Raw genomic sequence first — 20,222 nt, forward strand, 5'->3', positions numbered from 1 at the left:
CCCACTTCTCCAAGGCTCAGGGAAGTGACTCCTGCCAGCAGCTGCACAGGCACAGCTGTTGGAGGAAAAGGTCAGGAGGGAACAGGCCCAAAAACAGGACAATTGCTCTCTTTTAAAGAATAAGTAAGGATGCCTTTTTGGCGTCCCAAATACGGGACCATCCCGCCTAATATGGGACTGATGGTCACCCAAATACTACCTTCCTGAGGTATCATAATGGGAGGTAGTCAAAGCAATAATTTCTGCAGAGAGTGTTTTGCTTGTTATTAAAAGCAAGTCAGATTGGATCAAGCCTTTTGGGTCTCTGGGATTAAAGAGAAATGAGGCAATTTACAAATAAATGAGCAAATTTGTCTTCTGCTCTGTAAACCCCTTCATCAGGCCATGTGGAAGAGGAATAAGAGAGATGAGGAAGGCTAGAGGGGAAATGTATTTGCTCCTTTTTCAGATAACTTGCTCTGATTATACACCCGCTTCCCTACACCTTCTCTCCTAATGAGCAACACGCCCCATACAAAAACCAGAGTGGTAAAACACGCCTTTTCACAAGGCAAGAGATGGACCATGGATTTTGCACCCAAACTTACCCAAAGTCGGGTTGTTCTTACAGCCATATTTAGGGGTGGGGCTGGATGGCCTAAGAGCCAGGTTTGAATCCAGGTTAAGTAGTTTCCCAGAGTTCAGAGTTTATTCAGAGCTGAAGTTTTGTTTAAGAGTAATTCCTGTCACGACCTCAAAATGTACCACTCCTGCGAACAGGCACCGAGTCACAAACAGATCACGACGCCTGGCGCATATGTTTTTAAACGGGCCAGAAAAAATCTCACCAGGGGACCCTATGCCGAGTTACCCTAAGCTGTGCAGTTTTCCATGAAGCCCCGCAGGGACTAATTTTGCCCCACGCAGGGGCTCAGGGCTGCAGTGGAGAGACATATTTCTCCCCAAGCCCTGAAGCTGCAGAGGCAGCAGGGAGAAGTACATCTCTGCTGGTCCCAGCACAGAGTGGCCACAGCTGGCGAAAGGGTCTCCTCCTTGTCATCCCCAGGTCAGGCCACCCCCCACCCTCCTTCCCCCCCTCCAGGTAAGCTGAACCCCCAGCTCTGAGCACCCTCCTCCACCACAAAGCCCTCAGCCCCGACCCCACTCCCAGCCCAGAGCTGGGACTTTCTCCTGAACCCCAACCCCCAGCCTCTCCCCAAACCTGGAGTCTTCTTCCTGCACCTCAAACCCCTCATCCCCAGCCTGATACAAAGCTTGTACCACCTAGTCACAGCCCCTGCACCCCAACCCACTGCACCAGAGCCCCTCAATCCCAGACACCCCTAGAGCCCTCGCCTTCAGCTGAACCCCTCATACTCGTGTACCCTAACCCTCAGCCCCAACCCCGAGCCCCCTCCTACACCCAGAGCTCCTTGGCCCTGCCCTGGCCATGTGAATTTTGTTGTGTGCCCCAGTATGATGGGGATGCGTCACAGGTCACTTCCACATCAAATTCATTATGCTCTAGGGTAGAAAAAAATGGAGGGAACACTTCCCTAAGGCTGCATCTCCACACTTGGCTATGCCTGTGCCATCCCACTGCCCTTGCTGGAGCTGCAGACGAGTAAGAGGGGACAAAATTTGGCCCCAAGCTTGGCTATGAGAAGCAGAAGCCCAAAGCTATAATCCTTGCTCCCTCAAAGATTCTTTTTCAGATAACAGGAGTCTCCTTTGGCTAGGGACTGAGGGAAGAATGCTTTGCTGAGTTGAAAAAGAGGATTGGATTGGATTGGATAATTACTGTTGGAAAAAGCAAAGACTCTAACTAACACAACCCTGAGAACAATAACCCACATTAAATCCAAATTGTTTCAAAAGAGAAACAAAAAATGTTTAGAAGACTGCCGTACAGGAAAAACTAAACAACTTGACAAAAAAAAGCCTAGTATTAAACGAGGCAAAAATTACTCATCTACCCTGATGGTCATTCTTGCGATTATGAAATTATGGGCTGTGAGTATGCAGGGGTTTGGCTTTTGGGTCACTACCAGCGGGGAAGCTGAAGGTTCATCTGCTGATTCACTGCAAGCCTAGACATACTGTCAATGTAGACTTACTTGGGAACTCCAAAGAAGCTTTCTTTTTAAGTGTAGGAACACATGCATGTTTCCTTCAACTTTTCTACCATTATATATAAGCCTCTAATGCCAGCCGTTTTGGTAGCCTATTTTTAGGGCCAATATGTATGTGTTGAGTGTTTAGAGTGCATGTGTTGGGTGAGGACCTCCAGCGGATTCCCCTTTCACTAGGCGTAAGGCCTCCAGCTGCCTTGGGATGGAGAACAGGCATATTTGGGAGAAGCGCTTGCTTGTATAAGTGTAGCTATCGCTTCCTGGGCACTGTCCTGCTGCCACCCTCCTGGGTCCAGGAGAGTGGGACCAGGCCGTCACTATGCGGCCTGAGGAACGAGGAATCTTTCTGCCAGGATGTGGGATGCTGGGAAGCCTCCAGATTCTTCAGCAGGCAGAGAAAGGTTGAGGTGGGTTGACCGGGGCATAGAAAGTCAGCTCTCCATCCTCTATCCTGGCTAATTATTCACAGATTCATAGTGGTTAAGGCCAGGAGAGACCATTAGGTCATTAATCTGACCTTGCACATATCACAGGCCATTGTGAGGCCTGCTGACTGGGTTGGGCAGGGCAGCTGCCCTGGAGCCTGGTGATTCAAAAGGGCCCAGGACTCCGAGATGCTGCCACTGCCACCGTCAGCCTTTAAATCACTGTCTGAGTGTCAAGCTATGTGCTCCAAGCAGCTCTGAGGGCTGGCTATCTCATCCCCGCCCCTTGTGCCAGAGCTGCGCCCCTTCTGGGAGCACGGAGCCACCCCTCTGCCTCCCCACCCCCGCTATACACACATTGCCCAGGAGCCTGGCAAGTCTGTCAGCCCTCATGGCCATTACATTTCCCCCAGTACTCCCATGCTGAGCCAAGTAACTCGTGTTAGGCTAAAGCAAGTACAGGCATCCCAGTCTTGATCTGATGACACCAAGAGATGGAGAATCCACCATTTCCCCCTTTGGTAGTTTGTTCCAATGTTTACTCAGCACCACCGTGAAAAACTCATACCCAGTCTGTATGATGAATTTGTCTGGTTCAGCTTCCAGGCACTGGTTCTCAGTCTGCGTTTTCCACCAGACTAAGGAACCCTTCAGTACCCAGATGGAATTTGTGTACTGAAATCAAGACACCTCTCAGTCTTCTTCAAGCGTCTTACACTAAACAGACCGAGCTCTAAGTCAGTCCCTGGGAGGCCTTTCCTATAACCCAGGAACAGTTTTTTATGGCTGCCTTCTACACCAATTTTTCATCGTATTTTATGCAATATGAACAACAGAACTGGCAGACGTCGTCCCATGTTGGTCTCACCACTCCCCTACACAGAGGCAAAACTACCTCCATGCTCCTCCTTAATATGCCTGGTCACATATCCAAAGATCACATTCGCCCTTTTTTGTTACAGTATCACATTGTGGCGCACATGGAGTTGCTTATCCGCTGACTTTTAAATCCTCTTCAGACTCACTACTTTCCAGGACACAGTCCCTGCTTTTGTAGGCCTGCCCTGCAGTCTTCATTCCTAGATGCATAACTGCATTTGGCTGAATTAAAATGCGTTTGGTTTGAATAAGGCCAGATAAACAGAAAATCCAGACTGCTCTGCGCGACTGTCTGGTCCTCCACGGATCTGTGTCAGCCATAAATCTGCACCACAGTCACTCTCTATTTACCTCCAGATTCCTGACCAAAGTGCTGAAGTGTGTCAGACCTCATGCAGATTCAGGCCCTGATCCTGCAACTGACTGGGCAGGTCAACCAATGGGCTGTTGCAGAGTTATGCAGGGGAAGTGTCTCACCGGCCGTGTCTACGTTAGCCCCAAACTTCGAAATGGCCACGCAAATGGCCATTTCGAAGTTTACTAATGAAGCGCTGAAATGCATATTCAGCACTTCATTAGCATGCGGGCGGCCGCGGCACTTCGAAATTGACGCGCCTCGCCGCCACGCGGCTCGTCCCGACGGGGCTCCTTTTTGAAAGGACCCTGCCTACTTCTAAGTCCCCTTATTCCCATCTGCTCATGGGAATAAGGGGACTTTGAAGTAGGTGGGGTCCTTTCGAAAAGGAGCCCCGTCGGGACGAGCCGCGCGGCGGCGAGGCGCGTCAATTTCGAAGTGCCGCGGCCGCCCGCATGCTAATGAAATGCTGAATATGCATTTCAGCGCTTCATTAGTAAACTTCAAAATGGCCATTTGCGTGGCCATTTCGAAGTTTGAGGCTAGTGTAGACGTAGCCACCATGTGCAGAAAGTTGCAAGAGCAGGGCTTAGTGGTTGGGTGTACTTCAAAGCATTAGTAGCATCCTTTATAGTCCTGCTCAGTCCAGAAATGTACTTATAGAAGAGAGATTTCCTTGCCTACATCCTACCATAACAGCTGAGGTCTATATAGGTGTGTCTGTTCTGGGAACCCAAAGCTCTGCCTTCCTCCTGTTGAAACTGACTTCCTCTTGACTTCACCCAAGCCAGAGCTTGCCAAGCTTCATATCACATTGCAAGGCTTTTCTGAGCTGCACTTCGTCAAGCATTGTGTGTGTGCGGGCTTCTGATTCTTTTACTTCTGTTTTCCTTCAAGTTCATGGGCTAATACAGGATCATAGGACAGGCTGAATTAGCACTCTGCAGGCTTTTCAGTACTAGTGCTCAGGGTTCTGGTACATTTTTTTATAGACACGCTAAAAGAATTAAATGAGATATGAACGACCGGTAATTTTCCGCAAAGAAATAGCAGTGTTAGCTTGCTTCTCAGTTTGACTAGGAATGCAAATTTGGGAAGTAATTAACTAATGTGCTAGAAATTCACAACTTGCATAGAATACTTTCAGGTCTTCTGAGTTACAGCTGAAAGAATCTCGATCTCTAGAACAAGTTTTGGAAGTATATAATAAACAAGACTGCAAATGGAGCAAGGTTCCATTCCTTCACTTTACTGTATACTGAAATAATTTAATACAGAAAAAGCATCAGTGTAGTTTAAAGCCAAGATTTTCATAAAACCATAAGCACAGCCACAGTGGGTCACACCAATGGTCCTGTTAATATTTACCGTCCTTGGGAGGCACAAATGCTCTTATGTGCACCAAGGCATGTGTGGATTGTGAATCACCACTAGAAACACATTCCACCAGCTGTGGGAGCTCTGCTAATCAGCTCGGTGGCACCTGAACCTCTCATGAGCCGCCACCCAAGTGCTCAGCTTACAGGGAACACTGGGTCAAACCAAAGATCCATCTAGCCCAGTGTTCTGTCTTTCCACAGTGGCCAATGACAGGTGTCCCTGATGGATGAACAGAACAGGTAATCATCACACGATCCCTCCCCTGTCACCCATTCCCAGCTTCTGACAAACAGAGACTTGGGACACCATTCCTACCATCCTGGCTAATAGCCATTGATGGACCTAACCGCCACGAATTTATCAAACTCTTTTTGAACCCCGTAAGAGTCCTGGCTGTCACAACATCCTCAGGCAAAGAGTTCCACAAGCTGTGTTTTGCATGAAGAAATACCTCCTTTTGCTTTTTTAAGCCTGTTACCTACTAAAACTGAATATACAAAATCAGGTTTCAAAGTCCACACTGAAGTGTACAAACCCATTTAAACAGTTGGCCTGACTTTCAAAAGTGCTGAGAACCCACTAAAGCTGCTGCATGCTCAGCATACTTGTGAATCAGGTCTCTGATTTTAGTTCCCTAAACAGGGATTTAATAATCTAACTTTAAGCATCCAGTTTTGAAAATCTTAGCCTATTTCTGTACAAATGGCAGAACAGATTCGGCATCTAACACTGGATAATCGTCCTACTGTAGACAGGAACCAACTGAATAGATCTGATTGCATCCAGGAATAACCACAATCAGAAAATGGTTTTGGCCAGAAGGGACTTCTAGAGGGTCTAGTTCCCGCAGCATGTATTTAATTATTCCTAAACCATCCCTGGTAGATATGTACAAAGTGTACTCTTGAATAATTACCTATAAACGCCCTTGCTGCCTTCTCCCCATTGCCTGGCTATTCTTTTATAGTGACAAAGCCAAAATCTGTTCTGATTCACATCCTGTGCAACCCACTAAAATCAGTGCATTTGAGCTAAATTTTCCCATCAAATTGTATTCTGGGCCTTCTAAAACATGGAAGATGGGTAGGAGTTACCACCTTCACCCACAAGAGGCAGCACATAGTATGTATCCAATCACCTTGCCTGTCCATCACAACCAAAAGCTATTGCCTTTTAGAGAATAGTGACAAGTGGTAGTTTACCGTCCCATTCTTGTTACTCTGCAATGCACTGAAAGCTTGTTGCTAATGTAACCCATAGTCTCAAATACCGAAGTTTTCCCTACAACAGAACAACTAGAATTCCAAGAGAGGAACTGTCAAAGAACACATATCGCCAAGAAAGAATGTCTCATGAAACACGTAACATCTTGCACGGTGCTGTTTGCATTGAACCACCTCACGGGAAAGCATGAGCCTTGTTAGCAACCGTATATTTCAAAGTGAATCCTGTCCATTAACTTCAGCAGATGGCGTTTTTATTTAAGCAGATAAGAAGTGGGTCTGCCCCACGAAAGCTCATCACCTAATAAATTATTTTGTGCTACATTAATGTAACAGAGCAAGACACTATTTTCACCGATACTTGGTTGTCATGACAAAGCATCAGCTCTCCAGGAATGTTGCATTCAAACTAATAAATGTCGCTTTTGGTATGGTGGTTTCAGAAACATCTGCCTCTTATTTTTGTAAACAGTTTGGCTGTTTCTACTCTCATAAATTGTTTTCATCTGAGAAGGGCCTGCAATTTGCTTTCAGTATTGTTTGCCTTCTGCCATCAACAATACGTTACATGCAAGTTAATGAGTGTTTTCTTTGCAGTGTTGTTGTAGACGTATTGATCCCAGGATATTTGAGAGACAAGGTGGATGTGGTAATATCTTTTCTAGAACTGACTTCTGCTGGTGAGACAGACAAGCTTTGGTGCTCACATGGTGCTATTCTTTAGGTCTGGGAAGGTACTCAGTGTCACAGGCCTGTTTCTCCTATGACTGTAGAGGTATCTAATGTCCTTTTCATGCTGAACGAACTCTTACAACCCGTTCTGTTCTGCTCTTATCTGTTTTGGTATGGCAATGGTCTGAAGAAGTAGGTCTGTCCCATGAAAGCTCACCTAATAAATTATTTTATTAGTCTTTAAAGTGCTACTTAACTGCTTTTTTGTTTTGATCTTACAACCCTGTAACTCCTTATGCTAAATGATCTGTTCCCTCTTTTTTTAGTATCTGTGGCAGTGTGTAGCTTGAAAGCTTGTCTTTTTCACCTGGTCCAAGAAAAGATCATATCTCAAACTTGACTCTCTAATGCAGTGTTTCTTAAACCACATTCCGCAGAACACTGGTGTTCTGTGAACAACTTGCCATTGTGCTGTGAGCGTCTGGCACTTTTTTGATATCAGACACTGATGGTGGATATTTTCTGTTATTAAAACCAGATACAATGTTACTTCTTCATTGCTATGGTACCTGATTAAATTACTTCGTTTTGTTTTTGGCATATACATTACTGGGTTTTTTTGGAGGGGGGGTGGTTTGACAACAATATTTTTGGAGAAAATTGTCATACGCATTATGTGTCAAAGATATTATTGTTTGGTGTTCCATAGTCCCAAAAAATTAAGAAACACTGCTCTAATGAGTGTTTTAATAGGCCATTTGTGATGGCTGGAAGTTTGCTATAATCCTGAAGGTACCAGTCACGTCCCTCAGACCCAACTGTCCCCTTCATTTCAGTTGGAGCAGAATTGGCCCAGATTTTAAATCTAGGCCCTGATCCAACAGTCACAGTAGGTACGGAGAGATATCTGCACGTGTGTGGCTCCATCTGAAAGATCAGGGCCTTGAATGGTTTATTTTCATCTTAGATTTCAGTCGCAGCTTCTGCATTATTGCTAAATTCGGTTTGCTTTATCATCACCCACATACAATTCACCACCACACCCAGTCGTGTGTTTTGTCTGCCTGTTCCATCCTGTCTGTCCTTTAGATTGTGAACTCTCTTTAGTGGGGTCTTTTGTTCACACACATTTACTGCAAAGGGGCTGCGATTCTGGACTGAGGTTCTTAGGAGTTATTCTAACCAAAGTAGGGCTTGAGTCTTATTTACGTTGATATGGCCAGGTAAAGATGCATTAAATGAATTTAACTGGAATTTACTTCCAAGGCAGTGTAGAGAGACTTCTACTTACTTGACTTAAACCTGTGTGGAGCACAGATCATCTCCAAGTTTCCTCCACTTCACTCTCTCAGGACAAAATTTCTAACTGACTCCAGAAGTACCCCAGCTGTTGTCCTTCAGTCTCAGTAGATCTTCTCCACGTTGTCTGAGGTCTTCCTCTTCTGCGTTTTCCTTGCAGGTTCCATTTGAGAGCTTGATGGACTGTGCTAGATGATGGTTTTCTGAGAGTGTAGACTACCCATGCCCATGTTCTTCTCTTGATTTGAACTTCAAGCTCCTCATTTGTGACCAAGTCTTCCATTTCATATGAAGGATCTGCTTACGAATGACTGTAGCTTGTGATTTGAAGACTTTAGCATGCCAGGTCTCACATCCATACAAGAGCACACTCGTCACATTTGTGTTGAAGAGCCACAGTTTTGTCTTCACAGCTATTATTTGTGAACTCCATATGGGACGAAGTGTCTTGAATTCAGATTAGATGGACTTTCTTCTAGATAAGAATCAGACCCAGATTGCTCTGACCTAAAATACATTCAGTTTTGTGCCCTGGCTGGCATGGAGACCTGCCTCACTGAACTGTGGGTATCCTAACAGGAGCTGTTTTTTTAAAATTGGTCTTTTGTGATGTTTAGATTTGAAACCATCCAATGGTTTGAAGTTACACCAGAGATTGTTTGACCCATGGTGTCAGACAGGACTGCACTGGAGGAGTTTCTGAACTTAACAGTGGCCTAGCAGTTTTCTTATTGTATATTGTGATCATATTATAATGTTAGAGGATAACATGTTTTCAGGAAATCAAAGGAGGGGTTAAGGATGAAAGAAGCTCATCAGGAACAAAAGGAAGAGACAATGGAGGAAAATTTTGCAGTGGTAGATTTCTGCTAGGCTTCTATGCAATCTGATACAGGCTTGCAGGTCCGAGTAAAAAGATTATGGTGATGCACTTTCTACTGTACTTTTCTAGTCTTATGTATTAACTTGATTTTGGTAAACAACTCAGTCCTTGATCATTTTAATGTAGCTTTTAAAGATACCGCGGATTCTATTAACAGGTATCGAGAGTAAGGATTAAGGGAATTTGTTGCAGCTATTATTTGCAAAAACATTATACAGAGAGCTTAATCTTTTTTTTACTAGTCTTGATCACCCAAAACTCCAGCTGAAGTTAATAGGAGCATGGGAGGAAAATCAAACCATGGGTATCTAATGATTTGCATTGGTGCTAACAGGTGTGGCTTAAGTGGCTTGAACCAAGCACTGGAAACTTTCCCAGTGGAAGTCTTGATGTGTGTACAAAAAGCAAAGCACCTGCTTCTCCTCTATTGCTCAAATATGACTCTTTAAACATGTCTGCTAACAGAGATGCATGATGTATTAGCACATGGTGGCTGGGAGAATCAGATCAGATGGGTTTGCTGGAGTGCAGCCTTGTCTTCATCAGAGGAGCTGATTTATTTCACTTGCTTTGGCTTTCCCATTTTCTACCTTTCAGAATATTACCTCCCTTCTTTCTATTCAATGAGCTTCATCAGCCTCCCAAACACGTGGTAAATTTTCAAATTTATTAAGACACATGCAGACATTATATTAAATTAATTGAGCCAATGGTTGTTGAGGATTTCTATCCAGTTCTCCTTCCTCGTATATTTTTGCTAGAGCAAACAGCCAGTGGGATTGCTTGCCTTGGGAAGGATTAGTCTGTGGGTGCAGGATTTGCCTAAATGCAAATATTATGGAGTGGAGTATATACAAGAAAGAGTTATGGTCAATTACTGTCCTCAGTGATGTGTGGCAGACCACTACCATTACAATTCTAAAGGGCAAATCTCTTCTCTAGGAAATCTTACTGGAGTTTCTTTGGCCCTTTCCCTTTTCTGATCATTCACTTATTTATTCCAAGCTTCTGTTAGCATCCATATGGCTTAGTTGGTGGCAGATACTCCTCTAGGACAGGAGGATAGGAATCCAAGTCCTCATTCTGTTTGGGCAGATTGGTGTGAAGTAATAAGAACTGATGTGAACCTTTGACCCTAACTTGGCCTGAACCAGAACTAAGATTTTTAAAAGTCAATAGAATGAACATTTTAGAAAAAGCATTTTTAAGACTGATTTTCCTCTATATTTACTGGCTCCATCTGGACAAGAAATTGAAGCTGTGAAATATGGTAGGCTTTTCCGAGCTCACTTGATGCTGTAAGTCAGGGGTCAGTTGAGCCGGCGTGCTGAAATGTTGACCTCTGTGCACGGTCCGGGTGCCAGTGATACTTTTTTAAAGTCACTAATAGTCCTACTTACAACAGCTTCATTAATAAATAAAGATCCAGAGCTTTACTGTTTAGGTGGTGGTTGGTAGCATTAGCTGATCTTTTGTTAGTCCACAGGAGGCATGACTTTGAGCAAGCTCCCGGCTGCATGGGGAAGGAAAGTTGGGGCTGAGCTCCTGCCTCTCGTGCCAAGGAAAATTGGCTCATATGCCACCATTGGCACCCGGGCCAGGGGTTGCTGATCCCTGCTGTAAATGATGGAAGGCTTAAAAGAAGCCTTTTATTTTATTTTTTTCTTTGAGTTTGCTATCTCAATTTGGAAGACTTATTAGAGAGCTCAGATGTGGTTTGGATAAAGCTCTAAGGAGCTGATTTGAACCAAACTTGTCAAACGTTTGAAATTCACCCACCACTGCATTCACAGCACCAAGGTTCATACTGAGTGATGACACTACAGGGCAGGTCTAGTGAGGTTTCTGCACTGTTACAAGTGCCAACCATTTTTTCTTTGGGAGTGAAGATGCAGGGCCTGAATTGGTTCACACTTTGGTATGAATCAGGACTATCTATTGGAATCAACAGGGTTACACCAGAGTCAGTGAAAGAATCAGACTTATAAAACACAGCCCTTTTATTGCTATTCACCTGCATCTCCATTTCTCCCTGATTTTTAGATAAACAGAGCTGAACTCCACCAATTATTGAGCCAATTATTATTTATTTAATTACCCAATAGACTGAGATGAGGCAGAGGGCTCGCAAAGCTCAAACATCACCATCAATGTTGCCTCTCATTTTTCCCATCTGGGAGCAGAATAAATTTTGTTATGTGTCTCACGGCATGTGCATCAGGAGTAGAAACATGCTGCTGGCTGTGGGCACTGGGGATGCTCTGCTAATTAGCTGGGCAGCATTTGACTCTCTCCTGGGTGGCCACCCAAGCATTCAGCTTACACCAATACTTTGGACAGAAGTACAGAACTGAGAAGGTAGGGGACCATTGAGGAAAGCAGCAGTGTAGCAATGTAACCTCCACAGAGCACACAAAATTAAAAGTCCCATATGTTTACTTACATCAGCCATCTGTTCTGCTAGGAGAAAAAAAGCTATTTTGCTAGTATTATAAGCTACAGGTACAATAAACTCACTGACCTGTTCTAAATTTTGAATTCTTCCATTAAACCTACATTGTTTAGCTGATCTTCTTTTCCCGTGATCTGATCCTTTCTCCTTCTAGTGATTTTTAACTGTGGTCTCGTCCATCTCCTTCTCTTATTTACTTTAAAGAATTTAGTTACCGAATCAATGTTGCAAGAAGTTGTTTTAAATATACCCCTCCAACAATCTCTCTCTGATGGATTCTTCTCCAGTGTAGCTCCAGTAACACAGTACTGAGCCAGTTGGACTCTCTAACTCGTGAACCTTCCCTTCATCTCTGTGAACAGACATCACTGTAAGAGGCTAGTATTCACATGTTCTGTGACTGAAGCAGCTGTAAGGTAGTAGATTCCAGCAGGGCCCGTTCTCCAGCCAAGAGTTCATTACACAGCCATTTTCTCATCATGCCCAGTGACACGGGCATCCTGTTGAAGAGCCTGATGCTCCAAGGCTCTCAGGGTGTGCATCTCCCAGGGTCTGCAGTATGAGAGAGGGTGTTCAGCTGCTCCTCAGGTTCCCCCTTTGAGAACCAGCTCAGGAAAGCAGCAAAGCTCTGGGAGTTTCAGTCTGCAGAGGTTTCTCATGATTCTTCCTGTGGACTGCAGGGTTCACCTACCCTCCCCACGGAAATGCAAGGGCATCTGTCTTTCTATAGCTACAGACTCTGAATCCACCAGGGGAAAGTAGCTGTGAGCAGAACTCTCCTGCCTGGTATCCATTCTCAGTCAGGAGACATGCTGCTGGGGACTGCTCCACTCCTTGCAGTAACCCTGCTCCAGGGACTGTCCCACCCACAATGTCTTACAGGTACTGTCCTATTGCAGCTCTTTAAAAAGGCCCCTGATGGCTTTTGCCACAGCTCAGCCAGCTCTTGTTGGAGCTGCACACCAAGGTGCACCTGTCTCCTTTCACCTCTGGTGCTACCTCATGGAGTGGGAACTTCACAATTTATGGCAAGCACTGAGCCACACCCACATGATCCATTCCCCTGAGGAGTGCAGCAACAGGGTGTGTATGGGGAGGGGGCTAAGGTTTTCTAAAGCTTTTTGGTGTCTTCCACATTCTTGGTCCTACCCTGGCATAAGTTGGAGCAGCCTCAGGGCTACGAGCATCCTGAGGAGCTGGAAAACATTCGTCTGTACATGCTTGTTCTGAGGCAACTTAGAGCAGCATGCCCTGTGAGCTGAGTGCTTGGGCAGCCAGCAAGGAGAGGTTAAAATGTTGCCCAGCTGCTTAGCACAGCACTCGCAGCTGGCAGCATTTTTTCTACTGGCGGTGCACATAACAAAATTCATTCCACACATGGATGGAAAAATTAGCGGTAATGCTGTTTAGGAACCTTCTTATGTTGGCTAACACCCCAATGGCAATTTCTGCCTCCATCATGGCTCCCTTTTACCCCTGGAGTGAGAGGAAGAAGCTGGGCCTGTGCACCTGCCAGCCAAGTAGCACAGCTCTGCCCGCACGGTTAGAATCCAGTCCAGTGCAACCCTGTACCAGACAATTAATTCCAAAGAGATTCAATCGCGGGTAGCACGAGACAGCTGACCAGGGAGCTGTGCGGCCAGACCCTTTGAATCTACAGAAGCAGTAATAACAGTCAGGAAGTTGCTCATCTCTCTAGCGAAGAATAAGGTGCCATGAAAAGGAAAATTCACTGCTGCAGTCTTGCAGATACTATCATTTAAGAGAAGCTTCTATGTTACAGCCTATTCTGTACTTGAGGATTATTGGTGGAACATGATTTATATTGACATGCAAATTTAACAAGATGAAGGTTTTGATTATTTCTCTTCTCTCCAGGTTCATACTATTTCCCTGAGGTGGAAGAATGCTCTTGGCAAGGAATTCGCTGTGTGCAAATGTCTCTTTTCTCCCGTATACCAAAACCAATTTAAAAAAATCATTCTACGAATGTAATCACATTTCATTACTGCTGGCCATCATCAACATGACCGCATTAGATTGTATTTACCCGTAGTACCATTACCGTACCTATGCGCGTCATGGTCTATGCAAAACATGCAGGATATGGTAGATAGATAATATGTACAGGGAAGTCATGCATAAAGAGGAGTGCTGTGTGTTATTTCAAAGCATTTCTATTATATGCACTAACAGAAGCCCATGTTAACGCTACATTAAGGATGTGCTGTTATAATCAAATAGAAATGCTCAAAACAAAGGTGAAGAATATTATAACCTATCTTCTACCATACATGTTACCAGCCATCCATCAAGGTGCTGAGCCTCTCATGCCAGGACACACAACAAGGGCTGAGGGTACCCAATATCTCAGAGGAGGTGATTTAGGGACCTGGGATGTGCATAACCCAGGTGGCCTCAAACCCTTTCACAGAAAACACTCACACTGAATGACCTGCTTGTACATGGGCATGGTCCCTCCTAGATCTGCAGGGCTAGAATTTTTTGAGAGACAAGAGGAGCAGCTGGAGCCTTCATCAGGAACTCTGGGGGACCTTTGCACCAACCCATGGCTGTCATTGAAAACACAGGCTCCTGGAGCAAGAAATCCTTACTTCGCATGCATAAGGAATGTGTTCACAGACGCTGTGATAAACAGAAACGGTTCTTCACAAAACTTCAACATACTTCACAGTACCAGCGAACTAAAGACACTAGAAAAAAAGAATAAAGACTCACAAACTATTTAAATTCATAAGGTGTATTACGTACTGCAAGTTAACAGGATGGTGAGGCAGACCGCGGGTTTCTCTATATTGTCAACAATGCAACACTCTTCCATAAATCCCAGCCACACGAAGAACTGCAGACCAGGATTCTGACTGCTACTTGAAATGAGAGGGAAAGATGCTTTTTACTGTCCTCTACAAAATGACTTTTGCAACAGCCGTGTCCTGGCTCACTGAAAATCCATAGCAGCTGAATTAAAATCCATGGCAGCTAAATTACAATTTTGAATTTGGGGTGCTCAGGCAGTGGGTAGAGGGATAACACTAACCATGCAATATGCTTGAGCTGAACAAATACACAGGCCCCCTTTTACAGACCTCACTCAAGCTGCTGCTGTGTGTCACTGTGAACCATGTCGCTTTCGGAGGGGAAAGGAACACCTCAAGACTCAACTTCTGATATATGCTCACAAAGTATTTTCACCCTTTCATTCAAGAAGACACCAAAAGCATGCAAGAAATCCACAGGACAAAGAGGCTTAAAGAAATGGAGTTTGGTACATGCTGTGAGCAGTCACAGTGGGGGAAAAAAATCAAACTCTGCTACTACACCAGAAAAGGCTGGTCTTGATTCACCAGGCTGTTACATCAGGAGCACACTAGTGTAAGGTCACTGAAATCAAATTACACCTCCAGAACATGGGTGTAACACAAGGTGAATCAAGCCCACAGCTCTAGTTTGGAGTTGCTGCTGCATTTTTAAATACATTGTGCTGTGGTCTCACAAAATAAAATTTTAAGGGTGTGATCATCCTTGGAAATGCACTCACTCCCTTGTCTCTGACTTAGGGAAACCAGAGAGAGAACAAGGGATTTGAAAGCCAGCACCTTCCTGTGATATGGCAAAAAAGTCTATCCAGTGTGAACTGACTAATATGTCTGAATAAGGATGGGGTGAGCTGTGAGATCAGAAATGCACGAAGTAAAGTTGAGTGAGAGCTTTTTTCTGTATTTATCACTTTTTCTCTCACTAGCCAGCCTTTTGCGTATATGCATGAATATCACACCCCCCAACCAACCAACCAAATATCTCTCTCACACACACACACTCCAACCAATCAACCATCCATCATTCTTTTAAGTAGAGTGTTTCTCTTGTCCCCAAAGAGCTTTTATAATTATATTAGAGGCATCTTTTTTCCTACAACCTACCGACATGACAAATCATCTAGGAAAGTCTAATATTCAACCGTGGATACTCGCTACCTACGCAATTATCAGACATGGCAGATTCCCTCATTGTGCAAATCCACCTCAGTCATGATTTCAAATCAGCGACTCTGAAGCTAATCATTCGGTTGTCTCAGTTAGAGATCATAGTCCTGAAACCTCATCAGAATGAAACCTAGATCCACTAATTGTTATGCAACAGACCAGAGATGCTGTTAAACAAACCATCAAAATGGAACAAGAAACAACTTCTCATTAATCCTGACAATAACGGCTCTAACATACTTTCTTAAAATATGAGATATTCAGAAAAAAACCCCATCAGCTCTATTGCCACAGAACTCAACCGTACAGCATATATCACCCAGAACTCACATACAACATGCGCAGAATTTCAGTCAACAGCTGAACAGACACCAAGGGGTGGGGTTGTTTTGGGGAGTGGTTAATGCAAGGTGGCTTAGGAGCCACAGGACTTCTCGTTTGGATGCCCCAATGTCAGAGTGGCCCTGTGTGATCTTGGAAAAAAAACATTACATTGCTGAGTCTTACTTCATTTGAATCTCTTTATAAAACATTGATGATGTTTACCTACCTCTTGGTGGAGTAAATATGAACGGGACTGATCCAACACCCATTGAAGTAAATGGAAGTCTATCCATTGCCTTCCATTTAATGGGCTTGGGATCAGGCCCAATGTTTATAAAGTGCTCTGTACAATGCAGCTGAAAGGTCCTAGGAAGTGCCAGTCCTGATGAATAAATTATTAGTAACTGTTCTCCACAGAGGGCAGTGCCAGGGATGAGAAACTGGTTGAACAAGGTAACGGGCTGGTTGTTTAGTTTGTGGACTACTGCTTTCCAAACCAGTGTCTGTAAGCTGTGCCAATGCAGTTTAAATTGGACTTCTGCAATATCGGAGGTTGTTTATGTTGCAGGAAAGCTAGAAAAAGGAGCTCGTGACTGAGGCCACCATCTTCTCCTTCAATAATCAGTGGTGTCATTGATAAGGGCTGTTATTGGGGGAGGGAGAGCAAAAGGGGAAGTCACCCTGGGCTAGCAATTTAAAAGGGCCTGGAGCTCCAGGTAGTCACTGCTGCTACCACGGCAGTGGCAGAAGCAGCACCCAGAGTGCTGTCCCTTTAAATTGCTGCCAGAGCCCTGGGTGGTGTGGTGCTGGTTGCACTGAGGGATGGCTGGGGAAAGCTAGTGTCAACCCCACCCCTTCTGCTTAAGACTCTGCCCCTTCCAGGGGGACCTGGAGCAGAGCCTTCCCCCATAAGCTAATGCTATTTCCTTCTAAATCTGGGGTATCCACTATAGGGACTGGTGATGCCAATGAAAAGAAACTAGGGACCAGAAAACTTCGGTTTTCTTTGGGAATTTGACAGGCCTTTGGGGTAGCTCCTCAGCTGGTCTAAATCATGGCAGCTCCGTTGAACTCAGAGGAGCTGTGCCCATTTTCACTCACTGACAACCCAGCCCAAAGAGGAGAGTTTTCACGGCTTCCCAAGTCATCCATCTGCCTGTCCCTTGCTGAAGGAAACACGGCAAACACCCGGGAAGACACTTATAATCATAGGCAGGAGCTGGCAGGTCAAGCAAGGAGGCCCCTGACTTCCTTCCAGCTGCTCTAGGACTGTATGGACGGGGACATGATTAAGTCCTTGCCTTTTCTTTCAAGGAAAGAAAGTGTCAATCATTTATAGTAAAATAACAGTCAGATACAAAAGCAGACACATTGAGAATGAGTGTGGAAATTCTCAGTGGCAAAGTACAGCAGTGTTAAGCAGCAGCTAGACATCTATGACTTTGTATTTTAAAATAATGAATTCACAGCATACTACTACTACAGGTTGAACCTGTCTAGTCCAGCACCCTGAGGACCTGACTGGTGCTGCATGAAAGAATTTGCCAGACCACAGAATGTCAGTTTTGTCCAGCAGCATTAAAAATACTTCCACTGCTTACTGGGCTCTTGGAAGACATTTAAGGGTAAATTAGAGATAAATTACAGCACAGAACACTGAGAACCAGGACTGGTGGATGTAAACAAACTTTATGGGACCATGGACACCTTGGATGCAGCCATGATAAGTGGACATCTAGCTAACAAAAATCATGCTGGACTACAGACATTGCCGGATCAGAGAATGCTGGATTAGGGAGGTTCTACCTGTACCAGCAAGAGGGGTGGCCCAGCTGGGATTCACATGTATAATAATCTAACAGAGGGGGTCATCAGTGTAACAACTAATTGAAAAAAAAAAAATTGACATAGCTAATTTCACAAGGGTATGAACCACCAGCAGGATCATGGCTATGCTTCTAGCCTGCCTCTCATTGTGATGTCCACCCCTAAAGGAGTTAGTTATTCAGACTCCCGTCATCCAACAGACAAGGGGCAAAGCGATACCTTCTCACAGCAAACAGAAAGGAAAGGTTTGGCTTACTGCCACGCACAAAGCAATAGTTAAATGTGATCTCAACAGCCTTATTTCCTTACAGTGTGGAGGGATGGGATGGTCATATTGGCTACGTCTACACATGCACGCTACATCGAAATAGCTTATTTTGATGTAGTGACATCGAAATAGGTTATTTCGATGAATAATGTCTACACGTCCTCCAGGGCTGGCAACGTCGACGTTCAACTTCGACGTTGGGCAGCACCACATCGAAATAGGCGCTGCGAGGGAACGTCTACACACCAAAGTAGCACACATCGAAATAAACAGCCAGGAACAGCTGCAGACAGGGTCACAGGGCAGACTCAACAGCAAGCCGCTCCCTTAAAGGGCTCCTCCTAGACACAGTTGCACCAAACAACACAAGATCCACAGAGCCCACAACTGGTTGCAGACCCTGTGCATGCAGCAGGGATCACCAGCTGCAGCAGCAGCAGCCAGAAGCCCTGGGCTAAGGGCTGCTGCACATGGTGACCATAGAGCCCCACAGGGGCTGGAGAGAGAGCGTCTCTCAACCCCTCAGCTCATGGCCGCCATGGAGGACCCCGCTATTTCGATGTTGCGGGATGCGGATCGGCTACACGTGCCCTACTTCGACGTTCAACTTCGAAGTAGGGCGCTATTCCCATCCCCTCCTGGGGTTAGCGACTTCGACGTCTCGCCGCCTAACGTCGATTTCAACTTCGAAATAGCGCCCAACACGTGTAGCCATGACGGGCGCTATTTCAAAGTTGGCGCCGCTACTTCGAAGTAGCGTGCACGTGTAGACGTGGCCTTTGTTCTTCTAAAAGACACAGAGATGTTATTCAGTACTCTGTTTTACATTCATAGTAGAAAAGTGTAATGAACTAAATCCAAGACAACACCTGCATATTTCATTACAAACCATGCAGACACTCCCAGCAATATGGATTAGAATAGGGGGTCACCGAATTTTAAACCAGAAAAAAATGAAGATGGTTACTTACTGATGTGTATAGGTATCCTTCACTGTTCATTGCCAAATACAATTTTGTTTGCACCCCCTGAATAGCCACCACTCGTAAGCCCACGGGTATGAGGTTAAACAAAGCTAGGAGAGAAAAGGAAACAAATAGCAAAGTTAACCTTTTCACGTAATTAGTTGAGTGAATATAACCTATTCACAGAGGCTCTGATCCTGCAAACACTTACTTTCAGGAGTCATTCTAATACCTTGCTCATATCTAGTACCTGCCATCAGCAGATCTGAAAGCACATTGCAAAGCAAATCAGTATCATGATCCCCACTTTGCAGATAGAGAAACTGAGGCCTTGAGAAGAGAGGTGACCTGCCCCAGCTCATCCAGATGACCAGAGACAGAGCCAATGAACAGAATCAAAGATCTCCTAAGTAGCAATACATTACTCTATCCACTAGGCCACACAGCTTCCCATTATAGCAGTCATTCCATTGGCTTCAGTAGATGAACTATGTATTGTCCTCAATAGCATGACTCACAACAGCGACCCTGCAGTTAGTAATTAGTGTCCCTAAGATCAGGCTCAAACACTGCACTTTCAAAACTAAAATTGCTTTTAATTCTCTGCTAAAATTTCTCCTCAGAATGATTAATATTTTCAACAATTATAGGCACAGAAACCCATATTTTAATACTGTTGAGCTTGGTACAGAGGAGTGCATGCTTAATAAATGAACATCTCAGCTTTGGCCCAAATTTTTGCTATTGTTTGGCAGAGGAGTTTTACCACTGTTTGAACCAAGTATTTCACATCGGGAATTCCCACGGCAAGATTAAAAGAAGGTTTGTGAAAAATGAGAGGAGCAGATACCATATTCCACAGTCTCTCTAGACGTGGCATAAACACAGAGTGAGAACCACATAATGCCAGACAGAATTTTTTTTTTTTTAACAGTTTTTCTTTTATGTGGCTGTAAAACGGCAATCAGCTCGAGGCTGAATATAATATTTATGATCATTGTCCGTGGTTAAATTTATAACCAGTTAATCCGAAATAAATTAATGATTTATTTACAAAGGTCCAAGCAAAAATAAAAAAAGAGAGAGGGAAGTTTTAAAATTCCCTTTCAGCCTGACAACCTAAAATGGACATGTTTAGTTAAAAGAAAATTTGTA

The 20,222-nt window shown here is 44.5% G+C and overlaps 1 protein-coding gene across 5 annotated transcripts in view; it reads right to left on the bottom strand.

Moving 5' to 3' along the window:
• FGF13 (fibroblast growth factor 13) overlaps window positions 1-20,222 on the bottom strand; it is a 357,392-nt gene that overhangs the window by 61,409 nt on the left and 275,761 nt on the right. For all 5 annotated transcript variants that reach the window (XM_075007926.1, XM_075007922.1, XM_075007923.1 and 2 more), the window contains one exon: window positions 19,074-19,177. In XM_075007926.1, coding sequence (XP_074864027.1) covers window positions 19,074-19,177 — 104 coding nt within the window. The remainder of the gene's footprint in view (window positions 1-19,073; window positions 19,178-20,222) is intronic.

Source organism: Carettochelys insculpta, chromosome 13 (genome assembly GCF_033958435.1).
Source record: "Carettochelys insculpta isolate YL-2023 chromosome 13, ASM3395843v1, whole genome shotgun sequence".
Classification (NCBI taxonomy): domain Eukaryota; kingdom Metazoa; phylum Chordata; order Testudines; family Carettochelyidae; genus Carettochelys; species Carettochelys insculpta.